We start from the raw sequence: 22,395 nt of genomic DNA on the forward strand, positions 1-22,395 counted from the left end.
TGAACATCTTTTCATGTGTCTGTTTGCCATCTGGATGTCTTCTTTGGAAATATGTCTATTCGAGTCCTCTACCCATTTTTTAACTGGATTGTTTTTTTCATGTTGAATTGTATAAGTTCTTTATATATTTAAGATATTAACCCCTTATCAGATATATCATTTGCACATATCTTCTCCACTTTAATAGATTTTCTTTTGTTTTATTGATGGTTTCCTTCCTAGGTTAAGGAAGTTTTCAGCTGTTATTCCTTCAAATAGGTTTTCTGCCCTTTTTTCTTTCTTCTACTCCTGGGACCTCCATAATGTGAACGCTTGTTCACTTGATGTTGTCTAAGAGATCTCTTAACCTATCCCCATGTTTTTATTCTTTTTTTTTCTTTTTGATGTTTAGCCTGAGTGATTTTCATTACTGTGTCTTCCAGATTGCTGATATGTTCTTCCACATCTGCTAATCTGCTATTGATTTCCTCCAGAGTATTTTTTATTTCAGTTTTGTATTCTTCAACTTTGGTTCTTTTTTACATTTTGTATCTCTCTAGGGAAAGTCTCATTGAGTTCTTCCACTCTTCTCTCCAGCCCAGTAAGCATCTTTACAATCATTACTTTAAATTCTTTATCAGGCATATTGCTTATCTCTGTTTCATTTAGTTCTTTTTTCTGAGGTTTTGTCTTGTTCTTTCTTTTGGAGCATATTCTTATGTCTCCCCATTTTGCTTGACTTTCTGTGCTCGTTTCTGTGGATAAGGCAGAACAGCTACTTCTCCTAAACTTGAAGGAACGGTGTTGGGTGTGGTCATCCCCTATGTAGACTGTGTGTGCTTGGTGACTTTTGTTGGCTGGCTGGAGCCATGGCTGGCACGGGCTAGGGACCCCAGGGCTTTCCACATACCAGGTGCCCTGGAAGAGCAGCTAAGGCTAAAGTGGGTACAAGCCAGGGTGTCCTGAAGCTGTACACACAGAGGGCACCTTGGCAGGATAACTGAAGCTGAAGTGGGTGTTATCTGGGGTGCCCTGGCAGGATGGCTGGAACAGAGCCAGGGTATTCGGGAGGTCTCAGGGCTTTCTACACAGTGGGAACCCTGCCTGGAAAAACAGCTAAAGCTGAAGTGGGTGCAGGCAGGGGAGGGGGTCCTGGAGTTCTAAGTGCTGAGGGTACCCTGGTGGGAGAGCTGAAGCTAAAGCAGGTGCAAGCCGGGTGCTCTGGGGCACTCTGTGCAGGGGGCACCCTGGTGGGGCAGCTGGAGCTGAGGCAGTGTGCAGACTGGGAGATCCCTGGGCCTTCTGCACAGAGGGTGCCTCAGGAAAATAGCTAAAACTGAAGTGGGTACAAGCCAGGGGGATCCAGGGCTCTATGCACAGTGGGCACTCTGGCAGAATAGCTGAAGCTGATATGAGGGTAAACTGGGGAATTCCAGGACTCTTCACACACAGGTGGCCTGGAGGGGTTGACTGGAGCCAAGGCAGGGCACAGGCCAGAGGGTCACGGGGCACTCCGCTCAGGGGAAGCCCTGACAGGACAGCTAAGGCTACAGTGGGTACAGGCCAACGTACCTGTGTTTGCACAGGCTCTCTGTGCAAATTGTGCCCTGGCAAGACAGCCGAAGTGGTTACAAAGGGGGTGTTCCACTGCTCTCCACACTGACGGTGACCTGATGAGACAGCTAATGCCGAATTAGGTGCAAGCAGGATGTCCCAGGGTGTCCCAGGGTGCTCAGCTCAGGGGGTACCCTGGTCTGATGACTGGAGCCAAGGCCAGTGAAGGTGGGGGTGTTCTGGGGTGCTCTGCACAGGGGGCACCCAGGCCAGGTGGCTGGAATTGACATGGGTGTGAGCCGGGAGGGAGGTTCTCGCCGCTAGGGGGCACCCTGGCAGGGAGGCTGGATCTGAAGGTCCCGAACGCTCTACACAGGGGGTGCTCTAACAAGCCATCTGAAGTCGAAGTGGTGTGCGGTGGAGTATTCTGGGGTGGCCAGCACCTCTGTTATCTCGGCAAGGAGGCTGGGGCTGTGGTGGGCGCTACTCAGGGGCGCCCCGGTGCGCAGCGCCCTGGGGCCACCTTGGAGGAAGGCTGAGGCTGGTGTGGGCTGGGGCCCGGGGCTCACGGAGGCGGCAGGCCCATCAGGGCGCCCAGCCTGTGCGCACCGGGCTGCATTTTCAAGGTGGGGGAGGGAAGGCTGACCCAGAGGACAGCCCCTCCCATCCGAGCACTCCAGCAGCTCCCCCCACCGGTTGGCGGCATTCAACGACTGACTTTTTTATACTAGTCGCTTTTTTTTTTTCCAATATAATTTATCGTCAAGTTAGCTAACTTACAGTGTATACAGTGTGCTCTTGGCTTCGGGAGTAGATTCCCATGATTCATCGCTTACATACCGCATCCAGTGCTCATCCCAACAAGTGCCCGTCACCCCATCAGCTAGTTGCTCTTTTAAAACCAGGCTTTTTTCCCCGTGAGGAAGGACAGAGGGCTCTGCTCCCAGTCGGTCAGTACTAGCCCTCCCCACCGTGGTTCCAGGCGTGGGCCTGGGGTCTCCCGCGTTACCTTGTCTCCATCTCTCCTGCTGTTCTCTTTGGCCTTCTATCTTTTGTTGTGCAGGGGCTGTTCAGGTGGTCCTCGGTTCTTCCTCTGGAGGAATTGCTCACTAAATAGGTGTCATTTGGCATGTTCCCCGGAGCGCTTGGCGAGTTCAGGGTCCTTGCACGTCGCCATCTTGGGAGGGAAGCTGTGATCCCTTGAGCAATTTTATTTGGAGAGCGGGGGTGGGCAGAGGCAGAGAATCCCAAGCAGGCAGGGCGCTGTTAGCACAGAACTGGGCGCCAGGCTCAATCTCTCCAAAACAGAGATCATGGCCCGAGCCCAAAATCAAAAGTGGGATGCTTAACCCACTAAGCCACCCAGGCGCCTCAAATTTCTTGGGCATTTTAACCATAGCTATTGTAAGTTCGGATAATGCTAAATATCTGAATTTTCTGAGGGTCTGTTTCTATTTACTTTCTCACTTTAGTCAAATCCTAAGTTTTTCTATTCCTAGTTGTTTTTTATTAATTCCTACTTACTTTTTATTGTATTCCTAGTTTATATTGTATTCTACTTTAAAGTATCCTTTTTATTGTATTCCTAGTTATTTTTTATTAATGAACAGATTTCAAAAACAACTATAAAGAAATTTGGGAAACTGCATAATGTTATCCTCCTTGGGTGAGGATTTATTTTAGTTTCTGGCTGTTACTAGGTTTGGTGCAAATTGCCTCATTCATTTAGGGGCTGAAGTGATTTGAGACTAGGCTTCAGTCCCTGTGAGAACAGACCCATTTCCATTTTGTGTACTCAAGGGGTAGGTAGCCCTTTTGGGTCCTGACAGAAAGCTGGGGTATTTAAAAAGCGTTTCCACTCAGATCATCCTGGACTCTAATTTTTGTTACCTATGGGTCTTCCAAAAATTCTGCACAGCTTCCCAGTTACTACCCTTGAATGAACAAGTGCTTTGAGGTGGGGAAAAATGGCACCCAATTTAGATCACATGTGTCTGCTTTCTTGGTAGTTCTCTGATGTCTTAATAGATAACACATGTTCTGACTTTTCTAGTTTTCTCAGCAGAAGGGTGGTGCAAAACAAGCTAATCACCTATTGCTGGAAGCTGAACTCTCCACATGCCTTACTTGAATAATTAACTTTAAAGAGTTCATGTTCTAGGGGCACCTGGATGGCTCAGTCGGTTGGGCGTCCGACTTCACCTCAGGTCATAATCTCGCAGTTGGGAGTTCGAGCCCCGCGTCAGGCTCTGTGCTGACAGAGCCTGGAGCCTGCTTTGGATTCTGTGCCTCCTTCTCACTCTACCCCTCCCCGACTTGTGCTCTGTCTCTGTCAAAAATAAATAAATGTAAAAAAAAAAAAATTCTTTTTTAAGAGTTCATGTTCTAAAGTAAAATAAACAAGTTCAAATCTTGATTCTGCCACTTACTAGCTCTACGTGACCTTACGTAGCAATTCAGCCTCTTTGACTCTTAGTGTCCTCATCTGTAAAACAGAAGTAACAGTAGCACCTACCTTGAGTTGTTTTAAGGATTGGTTTTTTAGATGCAGATAGAGCACTTAGCACAGAGTCAGGAATATATTCAGATATTAGTATTACCATTTTTACCATTAATTACCATTATTACCATAATTACCATAATACCATAATTACCATTAACACCAGATATTAGTAATACCCATTTTTAAAGCACTATAATAATTTTGTTATTAATTAATTAAAACAAAACACCAGCCTCTCTCCTATGCACCCTCTTTGAGGAGTGGTAACTGGTAAAGACCCTACACAAATCTTAATTTTTCCAACTTTCCTATGGCTTTGGAACCATTGGAAAGAATGGTTTATTGCACCACATGAAATAGTTTACGCAGGCATTGGTATGGTCATTTTGGAAAGTAGATCAATGGGAGTAAGAAAGTCAGAATTTAGCAGCAGGAACAAGAAAGTAAGCTTTAGCAAGAAGACTCATGAAACTAGCCCCCCTAGACTATGGCCCCAAGGGTGAATCCAAGTAACTTCAAGACAGTAACCACTGAGGTTTGCTCCAGAAAAGGGAGACAGATCTTTCGCTGCCCTCCCCATATTAGGGCTGAGCCCTCATTGTGCTGGGAAAAGCTTACTACTTACTATGACTCCTGGATGATAGAGAAGTTCCAGATGCTTTGGAACAAGAACCCTAACTAATAATTCTGGGCCCTCTTTGTAAGAAAACCCTTTATTTCAAAGATTTCATAGTATCTTAATAAAAGGATTACATTGCTTCACAACACTTAAGTTTAAGAAGCATCATTATTTGTCTTTCAACTGTCTTAAATGTTTTGAAATGCTACTGTATTATGCACTTAAATCTGTGGAGACAGTGGATCTCATGTTAAATGTTCCTACGGCATAAAAAAATTTCAAAATTTTTTTTCAACTTTTTAAATTGTTGAAGTGTTAAAACATCCAAAATTAAATTTATGTAAGATACAGAATACAGTAAGCATGCTTTGTACTCACCATGCAGCCAGTTTATTTCACTTTCTCAGGTGGCAGTTAGGGCACATGATACCACATGGCGAGGTGAGTCCAGCCAGTTCGGGGCTCCCAGGGAGACTCCATAGTTGGGAACACCACATTCCAGAGCCTCATGTGGTTTTGCAGACCCAGCAACACAATTCCAGATACAACAGGCCTCCTGGCCTGATTTATATCAGACTTACAGAGAGTGGGTATATAAATTGGCACACCTTAGTCTTTTCACAGTGAAGCAAAAACTGCCACTGGGACTGTACAAATGAGGATCCAAACACAGTCTTTTCTCCCCCAACTTGAAAAGCCAAATTTCAATAGTGATGATGGAACCAGAGAAACCAGTTAGAATAATGATGGGTGCTGACATTGAACAATGCCACTAAACTATGGAGAAAATGTTTCCAACTCTCCAGCCCTCAGGATCACCTTTTCCTTTTACCCACCTAACATAATCTGACTCTCTCACCCATACTGTTTGGCTGTGGAAAGTCTAGTCTTTTTTGTGATGTGTAAGGAAAAGGAGTCATAGGAAGTGTTTATATCCCAGAAATCCATCCTGGCGTTGCTAGTCAGCATATGGCCTAGAGACCAGTGTCTGGGCTTCTGTGCTGGTCTTTTGCCATCCAGAAACCATCTCCAAGCTACCACTGCCCCCTAGGCGCCATCTGGCCACAGCAGGGACACAGTTCTTCCCTTAATCATCCAAAATACAGCTGTCACTGGGCTGTAGTTTTTGATGAAGACTTACTAAAAGTGAGACTAACATGAGGAAATTAGTAACGTAGGAAAAAGAATTAAAATCCAGCAACACGTTCCAGGGTTCTTAGAACTCTCAGCACTCCCCTTCACAGGAGGAGTCTATGACCAGCATTTTTCTCCTTAGGGCCCAATCTGTGGCTGGGATACAGAGACCTGCTCATGGGTGTCCCCCGCAAAGCTGTTCCTCTCTATGAATTCTACGGCTTCCATTCTCCCATCGCAGGCTCCCAACAGAAGAAAAAAGACTAATCTGTCTCATAATTATCTCTGCATTCTTACCCTACCCACCCACTCTGTTTTAGGATCTGACCCATTGAAGCATTTCTTCCAGCTTCGACAGTTTATTTATTTAGCTCCCAGGTTAAAATCCAGACCCTCCTTCTGGATGCACTGATTCCATCAGCCTTGAAACAAGCCATCCCTAGTGGTGATCTAAACAGTATACAAATGTACCATAGCTCACTCTGTTGAACATCTGTCGTTCTAATTCTTTCCTGTTAAAAGAACACAATATCTTACAAGCTAAATCTCACACATGCACCATACCCTTTCAACTTTTGCTGATTCAAAGGGTATGCACACTCTCAATCACTCATTCAGTATTGAACTAACTACTGGGCACTCTTCTAGGACTAGGGATGTAATAATAAGCATAAATACATCCCCAACTTCATAGCCCTCATATCTTGTAGGAGAGACAAATAAGGAAATAAATGTAAACTGCAACAGTGTTAACTGCAAAGAACACTGGGGAAAAGCTTCTCAAAGCAACTGGCCATTAGCTGAGCTCTCATGAATGATTAGCAAATGTTAATGAGGCAAAAAAAAAAAAAAAGAGAGAGAGAGAGAGAGAGAGAATAAGAGACTGTGTTGCAAGCCAAAAGAACACCAATTTTAGAAGTCCCTGGACTGGATGGAGAGAGTGCTAGAACTGGAAGACCAGCCCAGCTCAAACAGAGGCATAAATTGAGGAACACAGATTAAGAGGGTGCAAGGACCCAACCTTTCAGAACTTTGTAAACAGGTTAAGGAGTCTGATCTTTATTCCAGGAACAATAAGATGACACTGAATGATTCTGTACACATTTTGAAATTTTGATACAAGCTGGAAAGGCTATATTCCCCTCTAGTTTCACGGAGTATTCTCTTAAAATTTGATAGTTTTAGCTTGGGAGTCATTACATTTGTTTTCACATTTATTGCCCATGTTTGTATCTGCTACAGATATAATGTTAGTGTCCCCTTTCCTGCAAAATTCATGTTGAAATCCCAACCCTCAATGTGATGGTGTTAGTAGGTGGAGTCTTTGGGAGGTAATTGGGGCACGAGGACAGAGCTCTCATGAATAGAATCAGTGCCCTTGTAAGAAGAGATGAGAGAGAGTTTGCTGCTCTGCTTTCTGCCGCATGAGAACACAGCAAGACGGCCACCTACAAGCCGGGAAAAGGGCCTTCACCAGAAACCGTATCTACCAGCACCTTGACACTGGACTTCCCAGCCTCAAAAACTGTGAGAAATAAATGTGTAAGCCAACCGGTCTATGGTAACTTGTTACAGCAGCCCCAGCTGACTAAAGAGCATCCTTGCCCATTACCTACTGGGATATTGTCTTTGTTTCTTTTTAACTAAATTTAAGACTTACTTAACGTTTTTATCTTTTTTCCCTATTTGCCTTTTAATTATGTTTGTCAAAATATTATATATATACATTGCAACCTTTTCTTTTAGAGATTCTACCATAAAGGCATTTTGTCCCCCAGTATTATATATGTATTCATCTATATTTTCTATTAGTATTTGCATGTTCAGTTGCTCATATTGAATCATGACGTGTTGACTGACATCTATAAATAGAAACCTAATTTTACTTTTCTTAATTTTTTTAATATGCATCCAAATTAGTTACCATATACTGCAACAATGATTTCAGGAGTAGATTCCTTAGTGCCCCTTACCCATTTAGCCCATCCCCCCTCCCACAACCCCTCCAGCAACCCTCTGTTTGTTCTTAGTATTTATGAGTCTCTTCTGTTTTTTCCCCCTCCCTGTTTTTATATTACTTTTATTTCCCTTCCCTTATGTTCATCTGTTTTGTCTCTTAAAGTTCTCATATGAGTGAAGTCATAAGATTTTTGTCTTTCTCTAATTTCACTTAGCATAATACCCTCCAGTTCCATCCACGTCATTGCAAATGGCAAGATTTCGTTCTTTTTGATTGCCGAGTAATACTCCATTGTGTATATATACCACACCTTCTTTATCCATTCATCCATCGATGGACATTTGGGTTCTTTCCATACTTTGGCTATTGTTGATAGTGCTGCTATAAACATTGGGGTGCATATGTCCCTTTGAAACAGCACACCTGTATCCCTTGGATAAATACCTAGTAGTGCAATTGCTGGGTCATAGACTAGTTCTATTTTTAATTTTTTAAGGAACCTCCATACTGTTTTCCAGAGTGGCTGCGCCAGCTTGCATTCCCACCAACAATGCAAAAGAGATCCTCTTTCTCCACATCCTTGCCAACATCTGTTATTGCTTGAATTGTTAATGTTAGCCATTCTGACAGGTGTGAGGTGGTATCTCATTGTGGTTTTGATTTGTATTTCCCTGATGATGATTGATGTTGAGGATTTTTTCATGTGTCGGTTAGCCATCTGGATGTCTTCTTTGGAGAAGGGTCTATTCACATCTTTTGCCCATTTCTTCACTGGATTTGTTTTTTGGGTGTTGAGTTTGGTAAGTTCCTTATAGATTTTGGATACTAACCCTTTATCTGATATGTCACTTGCAAATATCTTCTCCCATTCTGTCGGTTGCCTTTTAGTTTTGCTGATTGTTTCCTTTGCTGTGCAGAAGCTTTTTATTTTGATGAGGTCCCAATAGTTCATTTTTGCTTGTTTCCCTTGCCTCCAGAGATGTGTTGAGTAAGAAGCTGCTGCAGCCAAGATCGGAGAGGTTTTTGCCTGCTTCCTCCTCGAGGATTTTGATGGCTTCCTGTCTTACATTACGTCTTTCATCCATTTTGAGTTTATTTTTGTGTATGGTGTAAGAAAGTGGTCCAGGTTCATTCTTCTGCATGTCGCTGTCCAGTTTTCCCAGCACCACTTGCTGAAGAGACTGTCTTGGATATTCTTGGCTGCTTTGTCAAAGATTAGTTGGCCATATGTTTGTAGGTCCATTTCTGGGTTCTCTATTCTGTTCCATTGATCTGAGTGTGTCTGTTCTTGAGCCAGTACCATACTATCTTGATGATTACAGTTTTGTAGTATAGCTTGAAGTCTCGGATTGTGATGTCTCCTCCTTTGGTTTTCTTTTTCAAGATTACTTTGGCTATTCGGGGTCTTTTCTGGTTCCATACAAATTTTAGGATTATTTGTTCTAGCTCTGTGAAGAATGCTGGTATTATTTTGATAGGGATTGCATTGAATATGTAGATTGCTTTGGATAGTATCGACATTTTAACAATATTTGTTCTTCCTATCCAGGAGCATGGAATCTTTTTCCATTTTTTGGTGTCTTCTTCAATTTCTTTCATAAGCTTTCTATAGTTTTCAGTGTATAGATTTTTCACCTCTTTGGTTAGATTTATTCCTAGGCATTTTACGGTTTTTGGTGCAATTGTAAATGGAATCGATTCCTTGATTTCTCTTTCTGTTGCTTCATTGTTGGTGAATAGGAATGCAACTGATTTCTGTGCATTGATTTTATATCCTACAACTTTGCTGAATTCATGAACCAGTTCTAGCAGTTTTTTGGTGGAATCTTTTGGGTTTTCCATAGAGAGTATCAAGTCATCTGTGAAGAGTGAAAGTTTGACCTCCTCCTGGCCGATTTGGATGCCTTTTATTTCTTTGCGTTGTCTGATTGCAGAGGCTAAGATTTCCAATACTATGTTGAATAACAGTGGCAAGAGTAGACATCCCTGTCTTGTTCCTGACCTTAGGGGGAAAGCTCTCAGATTTTCCCCACTGAGGATTATATTAGCGTTGGGTCACTCATATATGGCTTCTTTGATCTTGAGATATGATCCCTACTTTTTTGAGGGCTTTTATCAAGTAAGGATGCTGTATTTTGTCAAATGCTTTTTCTGCATCTATTGAAAGGATCATGTGGTTCTTGTCCTTTTTTATTGATTTGATGAATCATGTTGTTTTGCAGTTATTGAACCAGCCCTGCATTCCAGGTATAAATCCCACTTGGTCGTGGTGAATAATTTTTTTAATATATTGTTGGAGCCGGTTGGCTTATATCTTGTTGAGGATTTTTGCATCCGTGTTCATCAAGGAAATTGGTCTATAGTTCTTTTTAGTGAGGACTCTCTCTGGTTTTGGAATCAACATAATGCTGGCCTCATAGAGTTTGGAAGTTTTCCTTCCATTTCTATTTTTTGGAACAGTTTCAAGAGAATAGGTGTTAACTCTTCCTTTAATGTTTGGTAGAATTCCCCTGGAAAGCCATCTGGCCCTGGACTCTTGTTTTTTGGGAGATTTTTGATTACTAATTCGATTTCCTTACCTGGTTATGGGTCTGGTCAAATTTTCTATTTCTTCCTGTTTCAGTTTTGCTAGTGTACATGTTTCTAGGAATTTGTCTTTCTTCCAGATTGCCCATTTTATTAGCATATAATTGTTCATAATATTCTCTTATTATTGTTTTTATTTCTGCTGTATTGGTTGTGATCTCTCCTCTTTCATTCTTGATTTTGTTTCTTTGGGTCCTTTCCTTTTTCTTTTTGACCAAACTGGCTAGTGGTTTATCAATTTTGTTAATTCTTTCAAAGAAGCAGCTTCTGGTTTCATTGATCTGTTCTACTGTCTGGTTTGGTTTGGTTTGGTTTGGTTTCGATAGCATTGATTTCTGCTCTAATATTTATTACTTCCTGTCTTCTGCTGGTTTGGGGTTTTGTTTGCTGTTCTTTTTCCAGCTCTTTAAGGCATAAGGTTAGGTTGTGTATCTGTAATTTTACTTTTCAATTTTACTTTACTTTTCAATTTATCCCTTGAAATGTCACTTTTATCGCTTTAAGTAAACAACTTAGAGAAGCATTCATGAATGTTTTCTTACTCTTCTATTTTGTTGTATTATCTAATCATATATTACTGGACCAGTACCTCATACAACTTTATAATACATTTCATGTCAGATAAAGTTCTTGCATAGTAAGTTCTCCTATCCTCATTTGTTAATTTTAATTAGCTACCCTATGAGAAACTTACACCCTTCTTATAAAACACTGAATTGGCCTTCACAGGGATTTTTAAAAAGACCAGCAAGGTTTCAGACTGAGAATGAAGAGACACCCATCTGGAACATAAAGAGATGAAAATGAACTTGAAGACTTCAGCAACTTTTCCCAACAACTACTGAAATGTATATAGATTTTGGCATGTAATGGGTACATTATTAAAGAATCTGAACAAATATCCCATAAGACAGTTTACCATAATTGACCTTTTATTTAAAAAAATTACAGGGAGCAATTTCCAGCATATTTTATAAAAGTACTGCCTGTATCAAACATTTATATCACTATTAATTCCATTGAAGAGCTGCCGTTTTTTTTTTTTTAAGGTACTAATTCCAATTGATGGGATACATGCCCTTAAAATAGAAAGTTTCCATTATTTATCCAAATGTCAAAATTAAGATTATTGAGAAGTTTATTGCTTTATGGTTGGGCAAGATGCTGCTAGCACATTTTAGGTAAATAGTATTCTTTATTAAAAACTATGAGGTCATTCTGTTTAAAACTTTCAGGATAATTCACAGAAAATAGATATATTTATTCAAATTACACACTGAAGGGCTGGGCTATTAGCTATAGACACTTATATGTGAAGCAGCTCTTTAAAGAAATAAGACACACAAATAGATCTGCCTTGACAGAATATACATAATTGAAATTAATAAAATCTGGAAGACCAATATTGTTATACTATGTTCTGTTAGGATCTTGAAAAAAAAAAATCACACATTTAGTAGTCCATTTGTGCTTAAAATATTCATATGCATGAGAAGCTTAAAGAAAAAAACACCCCTGTACATGATGATGAAAAGAAAGTAATAAATTTTTTTGAAATTGCACTGTTATTTAAAACACTTTCCTAAAGTCAGACCCTCCTTCGGAGCTGGCACAGTTTTTCAGGTCTAATTGGCAACCTGGGGAGGCCCCTCTGGTATCAGTGAAGTAAAGAAGGTGGTGATAAAAGACCAAGCTGACGCCATTAAACCAGGCCTTTGAATTGCACTGGCATCTTCACCTGCATCTTCTCCACTCTCATCTTCAAGCCCATCATCCATAAGACGCTCCTTTCAAACAAAACAAGAAACATACTCCTAAGGGATATGAACAGCTAGCATTAACTCATGATAGAAAGAGAGAGGATTCTTCCCTACAGAGAGAAGGAACAGGAGCAATGTCATAAGGAAGTAGTATATACCCGGCCGTCAGAAATCTTTGTCAAATCCAAAACTGATAAATTCCTCAGTGCTCAAGTTCAAAAGGAACTTTGAGATGAATGTAACTGCCAATGTAAAACAATAAATTCTCACTGTGTGCATAATTTTCTTTCTAGGCTATATTTAGGAAGAATAATGTTAGTTCTTCCTGACCGTACTATAGTCTGTATTATAGTCTAAGTTCTCCCAGATAAAATCACACAATTTCTATGTTAACTTTTCTTCATGTGCCATTCCACAAAAACTTGTGGAACACCCCAAGATTCTTTAATCACGTTGGTCTCTTCTGCTGAGGAAATATCTATGTTTGAAGTATACAAAAACCTCGTTAGCATACCATTTCTTCAAGTTCTAGGTTGTTGGCATTTTGCCCATCATTGTTAACTTCGGCATTATTGTTGGGAGCCTGCTGCTGACCTCCTTCTTGCCTAAAAGGAAACCATCCAGCTTGGTGTCTGTTCAGTAAAATAAAGAGAAAAGAAAATAAGTCGCAACTGTTTTTATTTGCAATGCTATAAAACATTAGTGCCCTACAACAGAAAAATGATTTCAACTATAATAAATGAAAAGACCAAATCTCCTACTTCGGGCCAAGGACTACCCCTCTCAAAGCAATGACAGCAAAACAAGAATCAACTTAAGTCTAAAAATCTACCATGGGCTTAACTGGCTCTATGCCAGATATCTTAATATCTAACCTATCTATCTTAATGTCTCAATGTACTGGGAATCATAACATCTTTTCTGATATTTTTCAAAATGAAATTCAACTACACATTGCTTTGCCTCTTAGGGGAAAGGGAGGCAAGAAAAAGCCTACTTACAAAAAGAAGTCTGGCCTATACCTATAGGATTTACTATTGATAACTATAATTAAAAAGAACATCCTTATACAATAATACCTCAGACCCTTCAAGCTCTAAATAATTAACAGAGCATGTCTAACTGAATTAATAATTTTTATGAAAGATGGTAAAGGAAAAATCTGCTTGTACAGTTCTGATAAACATTCTTACTCAACATAACCTGCTTTGATTTCGGTGCTAGATATATGGAATCCAAAACTCATATTCCTTCACTCAACATTCAGGACAGACCACCATATGCCAAATTCTGTGCTATTCTAGAAAGTAATTAAAAGTAACCACAAAAAGGTAATGAACACCACTCACAAATAAACCAGCAGCATGGCTCCCATTACCATGATAAAACGACTAAAAGAAGAATAGAAGTATACAATGCTAAGGAGAATTGCAGCTCGGGAGAACGTGTACATCCAGTCCAGCCAGTCTCGATTGAAGTCTTCTTCATTTAGCACTGGACCTCCCTGTGCATTCATTTGAACATTCTCATTCATGGGTCGATTTTCTTGGGCCACTAGGTTTGGAGCTGGTGGAGCTTCTTCTCCAGGAACATGTGCCAAATTTAGAGGCTGTGAAGCAGCAGGCTGGGCTGGGTTGGCATTTGATGTAGCCTGAGCTGAAACTGCAGCTTGACTGAAATATTCAACAAAAGAAGTATTAAAAAGAAAAAGAAAACTTTATCATACTATATTATATTTTGTAAAACTTCCTTGGGGAGCCACACGTTATTTTTCATAAACCTAGCACAAAGTATCACAACTCCTGTACCACATTTCTTAGGCAAGCACACACCCCAGTGGAAAAGTAGAGCCAAGAGTGATGGTAGGAGTGAGTAGTTCAGGAAAAGATACTCTCTTAGCCTCACAAAGATGGTAGGAGAGAGGTGGAAGAGATGAGAAGGCCATGGAAATCACTGTCTTTTCTCTCTTTCATTAAATTACTTTCTAAGGTAATGACCAAATCTTTTTCCAAACCTGTTCACTAACGGCCACTTTTGTTTTTCCAAATGGGATGACTACCACTGTACCCACCACCTCTCCCTTAGAGCCATGTTTTGAAACATAGGTCTAAAAATGTACATTAATCATTTACCCTGTGTGTCCATTGTCAGTGATAAATAATTTGTATTTTAAGATATTAACTAGATCTCAGATAACAACCCCCAATCCTGACTTTTGGGAAATCCATCTGGGAACCACTGGAATAGGTACTTGTAAACCTATGAATAACTGTGGTCCTGAAGTTTGCTTATAATTTGATTGCTTGAAAGAATAAATTTTCCTATAAGAGGCTCAAGTACAATAACAATGTATCTGGGATTTGCTTTAAATTATCCAGCACAGAAAGGAAAAGTTACAGAACTGATGAATATTGAAGCTGGGTGGTGAGTGCACAGGGATTCATTTTACTATTCTATACTCTCACATGCTGAAATGTTTCTACGATAAAATGTTTAAAAATCAAGATAGCAAATAAAATAAAACAGAAGTTTCCCAGGCTACAAAAGTCTATTTAACATGCTAATATCTTGTATCTGTATAGGGCTTTTTAGTTTCCAAAACACTCCCTACTTCATAGATATTCTGATTCATAGGTGAGTTACTTCACTAGAGGAGAGAACCTAAGGCTCAGAAGGTAAATAATGTACGTAAGATTGTATGATTTAGAAAGCTACAATAAGCCCCACTTACCCTACACAGTTCTCAGGAGGTTATAAATGAGACTAGGGGTGGAAAGCATCTAGAATCTAGCACAGTACTAAGCACAAAGCAGTCACTCAAATGATAACTATTACCACAGCAATAGGTAAGGTACAAATAGCCTGTCTGCAGCCAAGGGATTATGCAAGAGAACATTAGGATATGAGGACCATGAAGCAGATCAGCTTAATGGGGTAAGGTCTGGAGTAAGGATAAGGATACAGACTTCACACTGTAGGTAAGGGAGTCATCAGACATTTGGGAGGATGGGGAATGACTGGCTCAATTTTGTGTGAAGTACATTAGCCTGGGATGAAATATGGTAGAGAGTCTAAAGAGAGAGAGAACAGTTGCAGTAAAGTAGGTCCAAAATGAGAAAATATCTAGGCAAAATATTGAAAGTAAGATATAGGGGAAGAACAAAAGTTAGAAACAACATATTGTTAACTCATCTTGGTAAGTTATTGGGTTCAGGGATAAGTGAAAGCAGAGTCAAAGCTGATGAAGGTTAAGAGCCTGGAGATGAATAAAAAGAGACTCTGTCACTGACAAGTCAGGAAGGAGAAGACACTTAAGAGGATGGTGGTGTCTGAAATTTACCATTACCCCCACCTGTGCCTTGCAAGGAACAGGTAGTTAATGTATTTTGCTCCTGACTGCAGAGTGCATGTATCTTTTTTCTCTCCTCCATGTTTTCAAAACTTACACTAAAAGAACTCATCAAGTCATCTTGCTCAGATGGCTAAGGATTGTATTTCTTTCGCTTATGCTGTACTCTTGGATTCTATGGTATTTCTATAATTATGTAAGAAAAATAGTGTTGCACTATAATCTATCATATAGAGCTATATGTATGGGAAATTTTGATCAGTTTTTTAAGAAATGTATCCTGTTTGCAAAGGCACAATAAAGTCGCATCTTAGAGACTATAGGCAATAAAGCTAACAATAAACCTTCTTGAACACACACACACACACACACACACACACACAAAGAAGATGGTGCTGTCAAATTTTAGACATCCTGAATTTAAAGGAAAGGCAAATTTCCCTACGGAAATCTTCCAGCAACCAGGATGAAGCATAGGGGTCATCCACAGAGAGCTAACAACTAAGGCCACAGATGAAAGAAATCCAAGAGGACTGGTCCAGGACTGAATCCTGTCTTCTTTACGAGACTGAGTGTCCTAAGGTACATGGCAAGTACACAAATATCTGTCTAACTGAACAAGGAATGTTACCATTTAGAAGGGAAAAAATGGGCCCTCAAGGACACAACACGAGTGATCAGAAAGACAAAAAGAATGAAGAGGATAACAAAATCACAGAAACAAGGAGAGGAGAACATCAAAGAGGAGCTAGAAATGTTAAATGAATGCACAGAAGTCCAGAAGAATGAAGGCTGAGAAACCGTACTCAGATCTAAGTAAGATCTATGCTGACCAGAAGCAAAACTTACTGAAGTACTAACAGTCTGGAAGCATACAAGCCTCCACTGAGCCCCACATCAACATGAACCTCCGTGACATATGATTCCCTTTTGCATTCAACTTCCTATCTCTTCATGTAGATTTGCTGCCTTCCAGTAAAACTTTCCTAAGTTTTCTCCTCTTAAATAGATAAAATGTTATATTAAAGAAAGCATCTCAGTACTGCTATAAATGTAGGGGAGAGAGGGAGAAGGAGAGAATAGGTTTAGCTAATGCGAACTGGATGTGAACCCTTTTCTCTGTAGCCTATTTATGTATGTATGTATGTATGTATGTAATTTATTGTCAAATTGGTTTCCATACAACACCCAGTGCTCTTCCCAACAGGTACCCTCCTCAATGCCCATCACCCACCCTCCCCTCCCTCCCACCTCCATCAACCCTCAGTTTATTCTCAGTTTTTAAGAGTCTCTTATGTTTTGGCTCCCTCCCTCTCTAACCTTTTTTTCTTTCCTCCCCCTCCCCCAGAAGTGTCTTCTGGTAAGTTTCTCAGGATCCACATAGGAGTGAAAACATATGGTATCTGTCTTTCTCTGTATGACTTATTTCACTTAGCAAAACACTCTCCAGTTCCATCCACATTGCTACAAAAGGCCAGATTTCATGCTTTCTCATTGCCAAGTAGTATTCCATTGTATATATATAAACCACATCTTCTTGATCCATTCATCATTTGATGGACATTTAGGCTCTTTCCATAATTTGGCTATTGTTGAGAGTGCTGCTATAAACATTGGGGTACAGGTGCCCCTATGCATCAGTACTCCTGTATCCCTTGGGTAAATTCCTAGCAGTGCTACTGCTGGGTCATAGGGTAGGTCTATTTTTCATTTTTTGAGGAACCTCCACACTGTTTTCCAGAGTGGCTGCACCAATTCGCATTCCCACCAACAATGTGAGAGGGTTCCCGTTTCTCCACATCCTCTCCAGCATCTATAGTCTCCTGATTTGCTCATTTTAGCCACTCTGACTGGTGTGAGGTGGTATCTGAGTGTGGTTTTGATTTGTATTTCCCTGATGAGGAGCGACATTGAGCATCTTTTCATGTGCCTGTTGGCCATCTGGATGTCTTCTTTAGAGAAGTGTCCATTCATGTCTTCTGCCCATTTCTTCACTGGATTATTTGTTTTTCGGGTGTTCTTTAGCCAAATAATTTAAAAGAAAGTATCTGCTAAAATGTTGGCAAACTCATTCTCATAATAATTTTTAAAAACTAGTGAAATATATCAGTAAATGAAATCCCAAATCAACTTACTCAGGATGAAAAACGAAAAAAGGAAGTGACACACTGAGCAAAAAACTGAACTCAAATTAACTTACTATTGCATATAATACTGATGAGCATACATCTGTTGCCACCACAGCATCTGCAGCGGGCTGAAAGCAGGATACACTGGGAATCCAGCTGGAATAGCTTGCCCAGGAAGCTGGTTGTCCACATTTCTGCAATAAAGAGATAAAGAAATGTCTTTTTAAGCTCTGAAAGTTGAAGGCATATCTCTGAATTTTCTTTTCTTAAGTATAAGCCACCCATTGACAAAATACATTAAATCTTACTGAAAAGAAAAATATTTTCAACATTGTTCAAATAAGACATATTTAATGTCTTACATAAAATTGCTTATATAAAATGACCCTGACTCCAAGTGTATAGAATGACTAACATTTCAGCCCAATTTTAAGAAGAAAATAAAGCAAATCATCCACAAAATGTGTGACAAGACTAAACATTTGCTATCTCCTCATTTCAGCAGAAAAGGACAAAAATACTTTCATTATATCTTAAGTACATTCTCCTTAATAAGAACCAAAAGCCCTAAAATAAACTTCATGACCAAATGTTTTGAGGAATGGGGGTCCTACCCAAATGATATTTTTTCCCCAAATGATATTTTATATTAGTAATATTATTAAAAATATAGCAGCTGTTAGCTATAAAATAAAAATAAACATTATACAATCTGTAAAAAAAAAAATCTAAGTTAAAAAACCAAGATTAGCAGTAAATACTTATACACGCATTCTAAAAGTATGTTAAGTGCCTATTAACTTGGTAAAATTTGTGGAAGTCATATTTAAGTTCTCTATGTGTGTTTCCTTATCTCTAAAATGGAGCTAATAACAGAATCTCCCTCACAGGGTTGTTAGTCTGTACTCAATAAATGTTAGCTATTTTTATTTTTACTCTCCCCTACCCCTAAATCTGAATACAACTCCAAAATACATAAATATTTGTGGAAATTCACATATATCAAGACAACCACAGGGATAAGCATATGGAGTAAATGCAGAATTTGTTAATTTTCTAACTCTCCTTTTCTTCATATCACTTGAACCTTATCTTTAGCTGATATAAGTAGGGGCTAACCAGAGTGAGACAAAAATCATTAACAAATTGATAAATTTTTAATATTATATTCAAAAGACTGTTCATGTACAATTGGCAATAACTGATTATAGAAACCTAATTCAAAAGAGCTTGAGAGGCTTATCTGTTCTTAAGGCAACTTGGTGCTAGGTAAGCCACCAACCTCCCTACATATTAACTGAACTTTTCTCATCCTTGGAGCAGTAGTGGGAGCCATACAGCGCTCTTATCCTCAGAAAAATCCTCCTACTTCCTGAATAGAGCCCTGCTCCCCCTACTTTCCAAGCTTTCCAACAAACTGAATTAAGAGGGAAAAGCAGAGAAGCCTCCATGAGAGTTCCTCCCAGCTCTTGATAAACAAGTCCCATATAAGAAAAGGAAAAGAAATTTAACTCAGCTATTCCTTTACAAAGATACCAATCACTGATTAAACCTGGAGAGAAAGCCATGCCACTGGAACAGAGAAGCATTATAAAATACTTGTATAAAGATCTTAGAATCTCCATCAGTAAGCTGATACATCTAAGCAAATCTGAAAGGCACCTAAATCAAGTCTTAGCAACAAGGGGAGTCTATATCTAGGTGTACACTTTAAATGTTCTTAGTTTTCCCGACTAAGAAAAAAGAAAAAAACCCATCCCCCTGAAAGTACAGATCTACCAATCCCTACAGCTAAGAAATAGAACCTCACACAAGTCCATTACTTCAATTGTAAAACAGAAGTCTGGGCTTTGTCACTGTTTTTAAAGATCAAGGGAAGAAAGAGCCACTAACAATCATTTGGAAAAAAGTTATTATAGCTTTCTACCTCACCCTACAGTGGTTGAGAACAGATGGTGATTATCAAAAATATGTTGCCAAAAAAAAAAAAAAAAAAAACTACTAACCTCCCCTAGATGATTCCAAAATGCTTCCTCCCTTACTCTGCAGTAAGTTAAAAACTACTGGACTATATACTTGCTAAGACACATTCCAGACCCAAGCTGGCATACTACAACTTTCAGTTGTGCTGATTATCCTCAGACAAGATGTTATGTATTTATTTGGTACTCTCCAGAAAACAAGAAATAAAGGATTTACATGACACTAAATTACTAAATAATTTATTATTACTATAATTATTTTATTAAATATTTATTATTTATTTATTATTATATTTATAATATACTATTATAATTAATCTATTATTACTATAATATTGTTACTTATTAAATTCATATTTACTCAATAAGTTATTAAAATATATAGTTATAGATCAATTAAACATATTATATAAGAATTTAATATATTCCAGAGGATGCATCATTAAACAACATGATAGAGAATTATTTCATGCTGGGAAAAGTGATTACCAAATAAGTGGTGAAGAGAAAGGAGTTTAAAGCTTCATCTCATTCCAAATGCTCAAGTAAGTTTCAAATTAACTAAAATAAAAGTATTAAAAGTTAAACCACAGAAAATCTAGAAGAAACTGGAATTGATTATTTATCAAGCCTTTGGAGGGAAGAAGATTCTCCTAACTTATAAACAATATTAGAAAGCATAAAAAAGGAATCCACATTATTTGATGACATAAAATTTAAGGAGACAGAGCTTACAAAAAAATGTTTTCAGTAAATAAGTTAATATATTTCCTATATAAAGAATTCATAAAACTGGAAATAATCATTAGGACACCAAATAAAGGCAAGTTAAAATAAAGACTTTTGTTTTCGTCTGCCAATATTTGGTATTGGCTCTCAAGGGTATAAGTGAAACCCAACTCTTTTGCTAACAGGATGAACTGGAATAGACTTTAAAAAACAATTTTACAAAATTAAACACCTTTAAAAATATTCACTTTTACCCAGATGCCCAAGTAATTCTGCTTCTCAAAATTAACTTAAATACGAAACACAGAAAAAATTTTCACATCTCTGCTCTAACCAAGTGACATTTTATATTAGTAATATTATGAAAAGCATAGCAACTATTAGCTATAAAATAAAAAATAAACATTATAAAAATCTTTTGAAAAAAGTGGGGGCAGGAGGGATTTAGGGATTAGAAGAGTTTTAAAAAACATCAGCTAAATGCAATATGTCAACTTCTCTGAACACTGACTCAATCAAGACAACTGTAAGACATTTGAGACAATCAAGGAAAACTGAACATGAACTGGGTAGTTGATGATATTAAAGAATTTTTGAGTATTCTAATGGTATTCTGATTAAGATTTTCTTATAGTCTATATCTGTCTTATCTGTTACAGATACCCAGTATTTACACATGAAATGATAAGATGTCTAGGTTTTGCTTTAGAAATAATCCAGCCCAAGAACAAAGGAGGAACAAGGGGAAACAGATGAAGAATGGTATGGTCTGTTGTTAACAGTTGTTGAAGCTGGGTGTTAGGTAAATGGGGGTTCATTATATTTTCTCTACTGTGAATATTTAAAAAGTATAATCAAATTTTTAAAAATTAAAAAAGCAGTGACTAAAAATATTAACTATTTAGGGGCACCTGGGTGGCTCAGTCAGTTAAGTGTCCAACTCTTGATTTTGGCTCTAGTCACAATCTCACGGTTCGTGAAATTGAGCCCCACATCAGGCTGCATTCTGACAGTGTGGAGCCTACTAGAGATTTTCTGTCTCCTCTCTCTCTGTCCCTTCCCAGCTCATATACACACATGTACTCTCTTTCTAAATAAATAAATAAACATTAAAAAAAAAAAAAACTAGAAGGTTTAAAAAAAACCTTCTTTAAAAACATATAGTAATCTATATAATGGAAAATTGCGTACTTCATAAAGAATGGGACAGGTCTTGTGTATTAATAGGGAATGATGTTAATATACTTAGTGAAAAAAACAAAATGTAGGCCAGTATAGGATGTACGCTACTATTTGTGTTAAATACACACACTCATGTGTGCACACACATACACCCACATATACACAGGCACACACACACACACATTTATCATGGATAGCTTGTGTCATAGGAGACACAAGAAGGAAACTTTTGCATACTTCGTTCACTTTAAAAATGAGGGGCGCCTGGGTGGCGCAGTCGGTTAAGCGTCCGACTTCAGCCAGGTCACGATCTCGCGGTCCGTGAGTTCGAGCCCCGCGTCAGGCTCTGGGCTGATGGCTCTCAGCCTGGAGCCTGTTTCCGATTCTGTGTCTCCCTCTCTCTCTGCCCCTCCCCTGTTCATGCTCTGTCTCTCTCTGTCCCAAAAATAAATAAAAATGGTACCATTCACAGGTACCACCTCTTAGAAAATAACTTAAAAAATGAATTACCTGTTTACTTTCCTGTCTCTCTGACCAGACTCTGTGCTCCTAAGAAAAGGGAATAGGCTCTACCCTTTATAATATGTCCAGGATTTAGCACAATAAATATGTGTCTAACAACAACATATAAATAGCAAGAAAACTCTGAAATAAAGTACTGTTTATAAGCAACTAACCTAGAAACTTATAAATTTCATTTAATTTTCAACATTAAATGAAAATGTAATGTTAACAAGGTAAAAATCACAACTATATTAAAGAAAACCATTTGCAAAGAAAAGAATACTAGAAGGAAACATTAAATGTTAACAAATAGCTGTCTTTAGATGATTAAACAGGGATACTTTTTCCCCCTCCTTGTTTTTTTCCCCGAACTCTTTAATATATACATATGCTTTTATAATATAATATTTAATATATATATACTT

The 22,395-nt window shown here is 38.7% G+C and overlaps 1 protein-coding gene across 3 annotated transcripts in view; it reads right to left on the bottom strand.

The window, feature by feature from the left end:
- Window positions 1-11,249: 11,249 nt before the first annotated feature.
- HERPUD2 (HERPUD family member 2) overlaps window positions 11,250-22,395 on the bottom strand; it is a 35,326-nt gene continuing 24,180 nt past the window's right edge. For all 3 annotated transcript variants that reach the window (XM_019418152.2, XM_019418151.2, XM_019418153.2), the window contains 4 exons: window positions 17,645-17,767; window positions 13,445-13,768; window positions 12,610-12,727; window positions 11,250-12,122 (listed from right to left, as the gene is read on the bottom strand). In XM_019418152.2, the coding sequence (XP_019273697.2) occupies window positions 11,961-12,122; window positions 12,610-12,727; window positions 13,445-13,768; window positions 17,645-17,767 (727 nt within the window). In that variant the 3' untranslated portion in view covers window positions 11,250-11,960. The remainder of the gene's footprint in view (window positions 12,123-12,609; window positions 12,728-13,444; window positions 13,769-17,644; window positions 17,768-22,395) is intronic.

Source organism: Panthera pardus, unplaced genomic scaffold, assembly GCF_024362965.1.
Source record: "Panthera pardus isolate Hobbes unplaced genomic scaffold, ASM2436296v1 HiC_scaffold_8, whole genome shotgun sequence".
NCBI classification, from domain to species: Eukaryota; Metazoa; Chordata; class Mammalia; order Carnivora; family Felidae; genus Panthera; species Panthera pardus.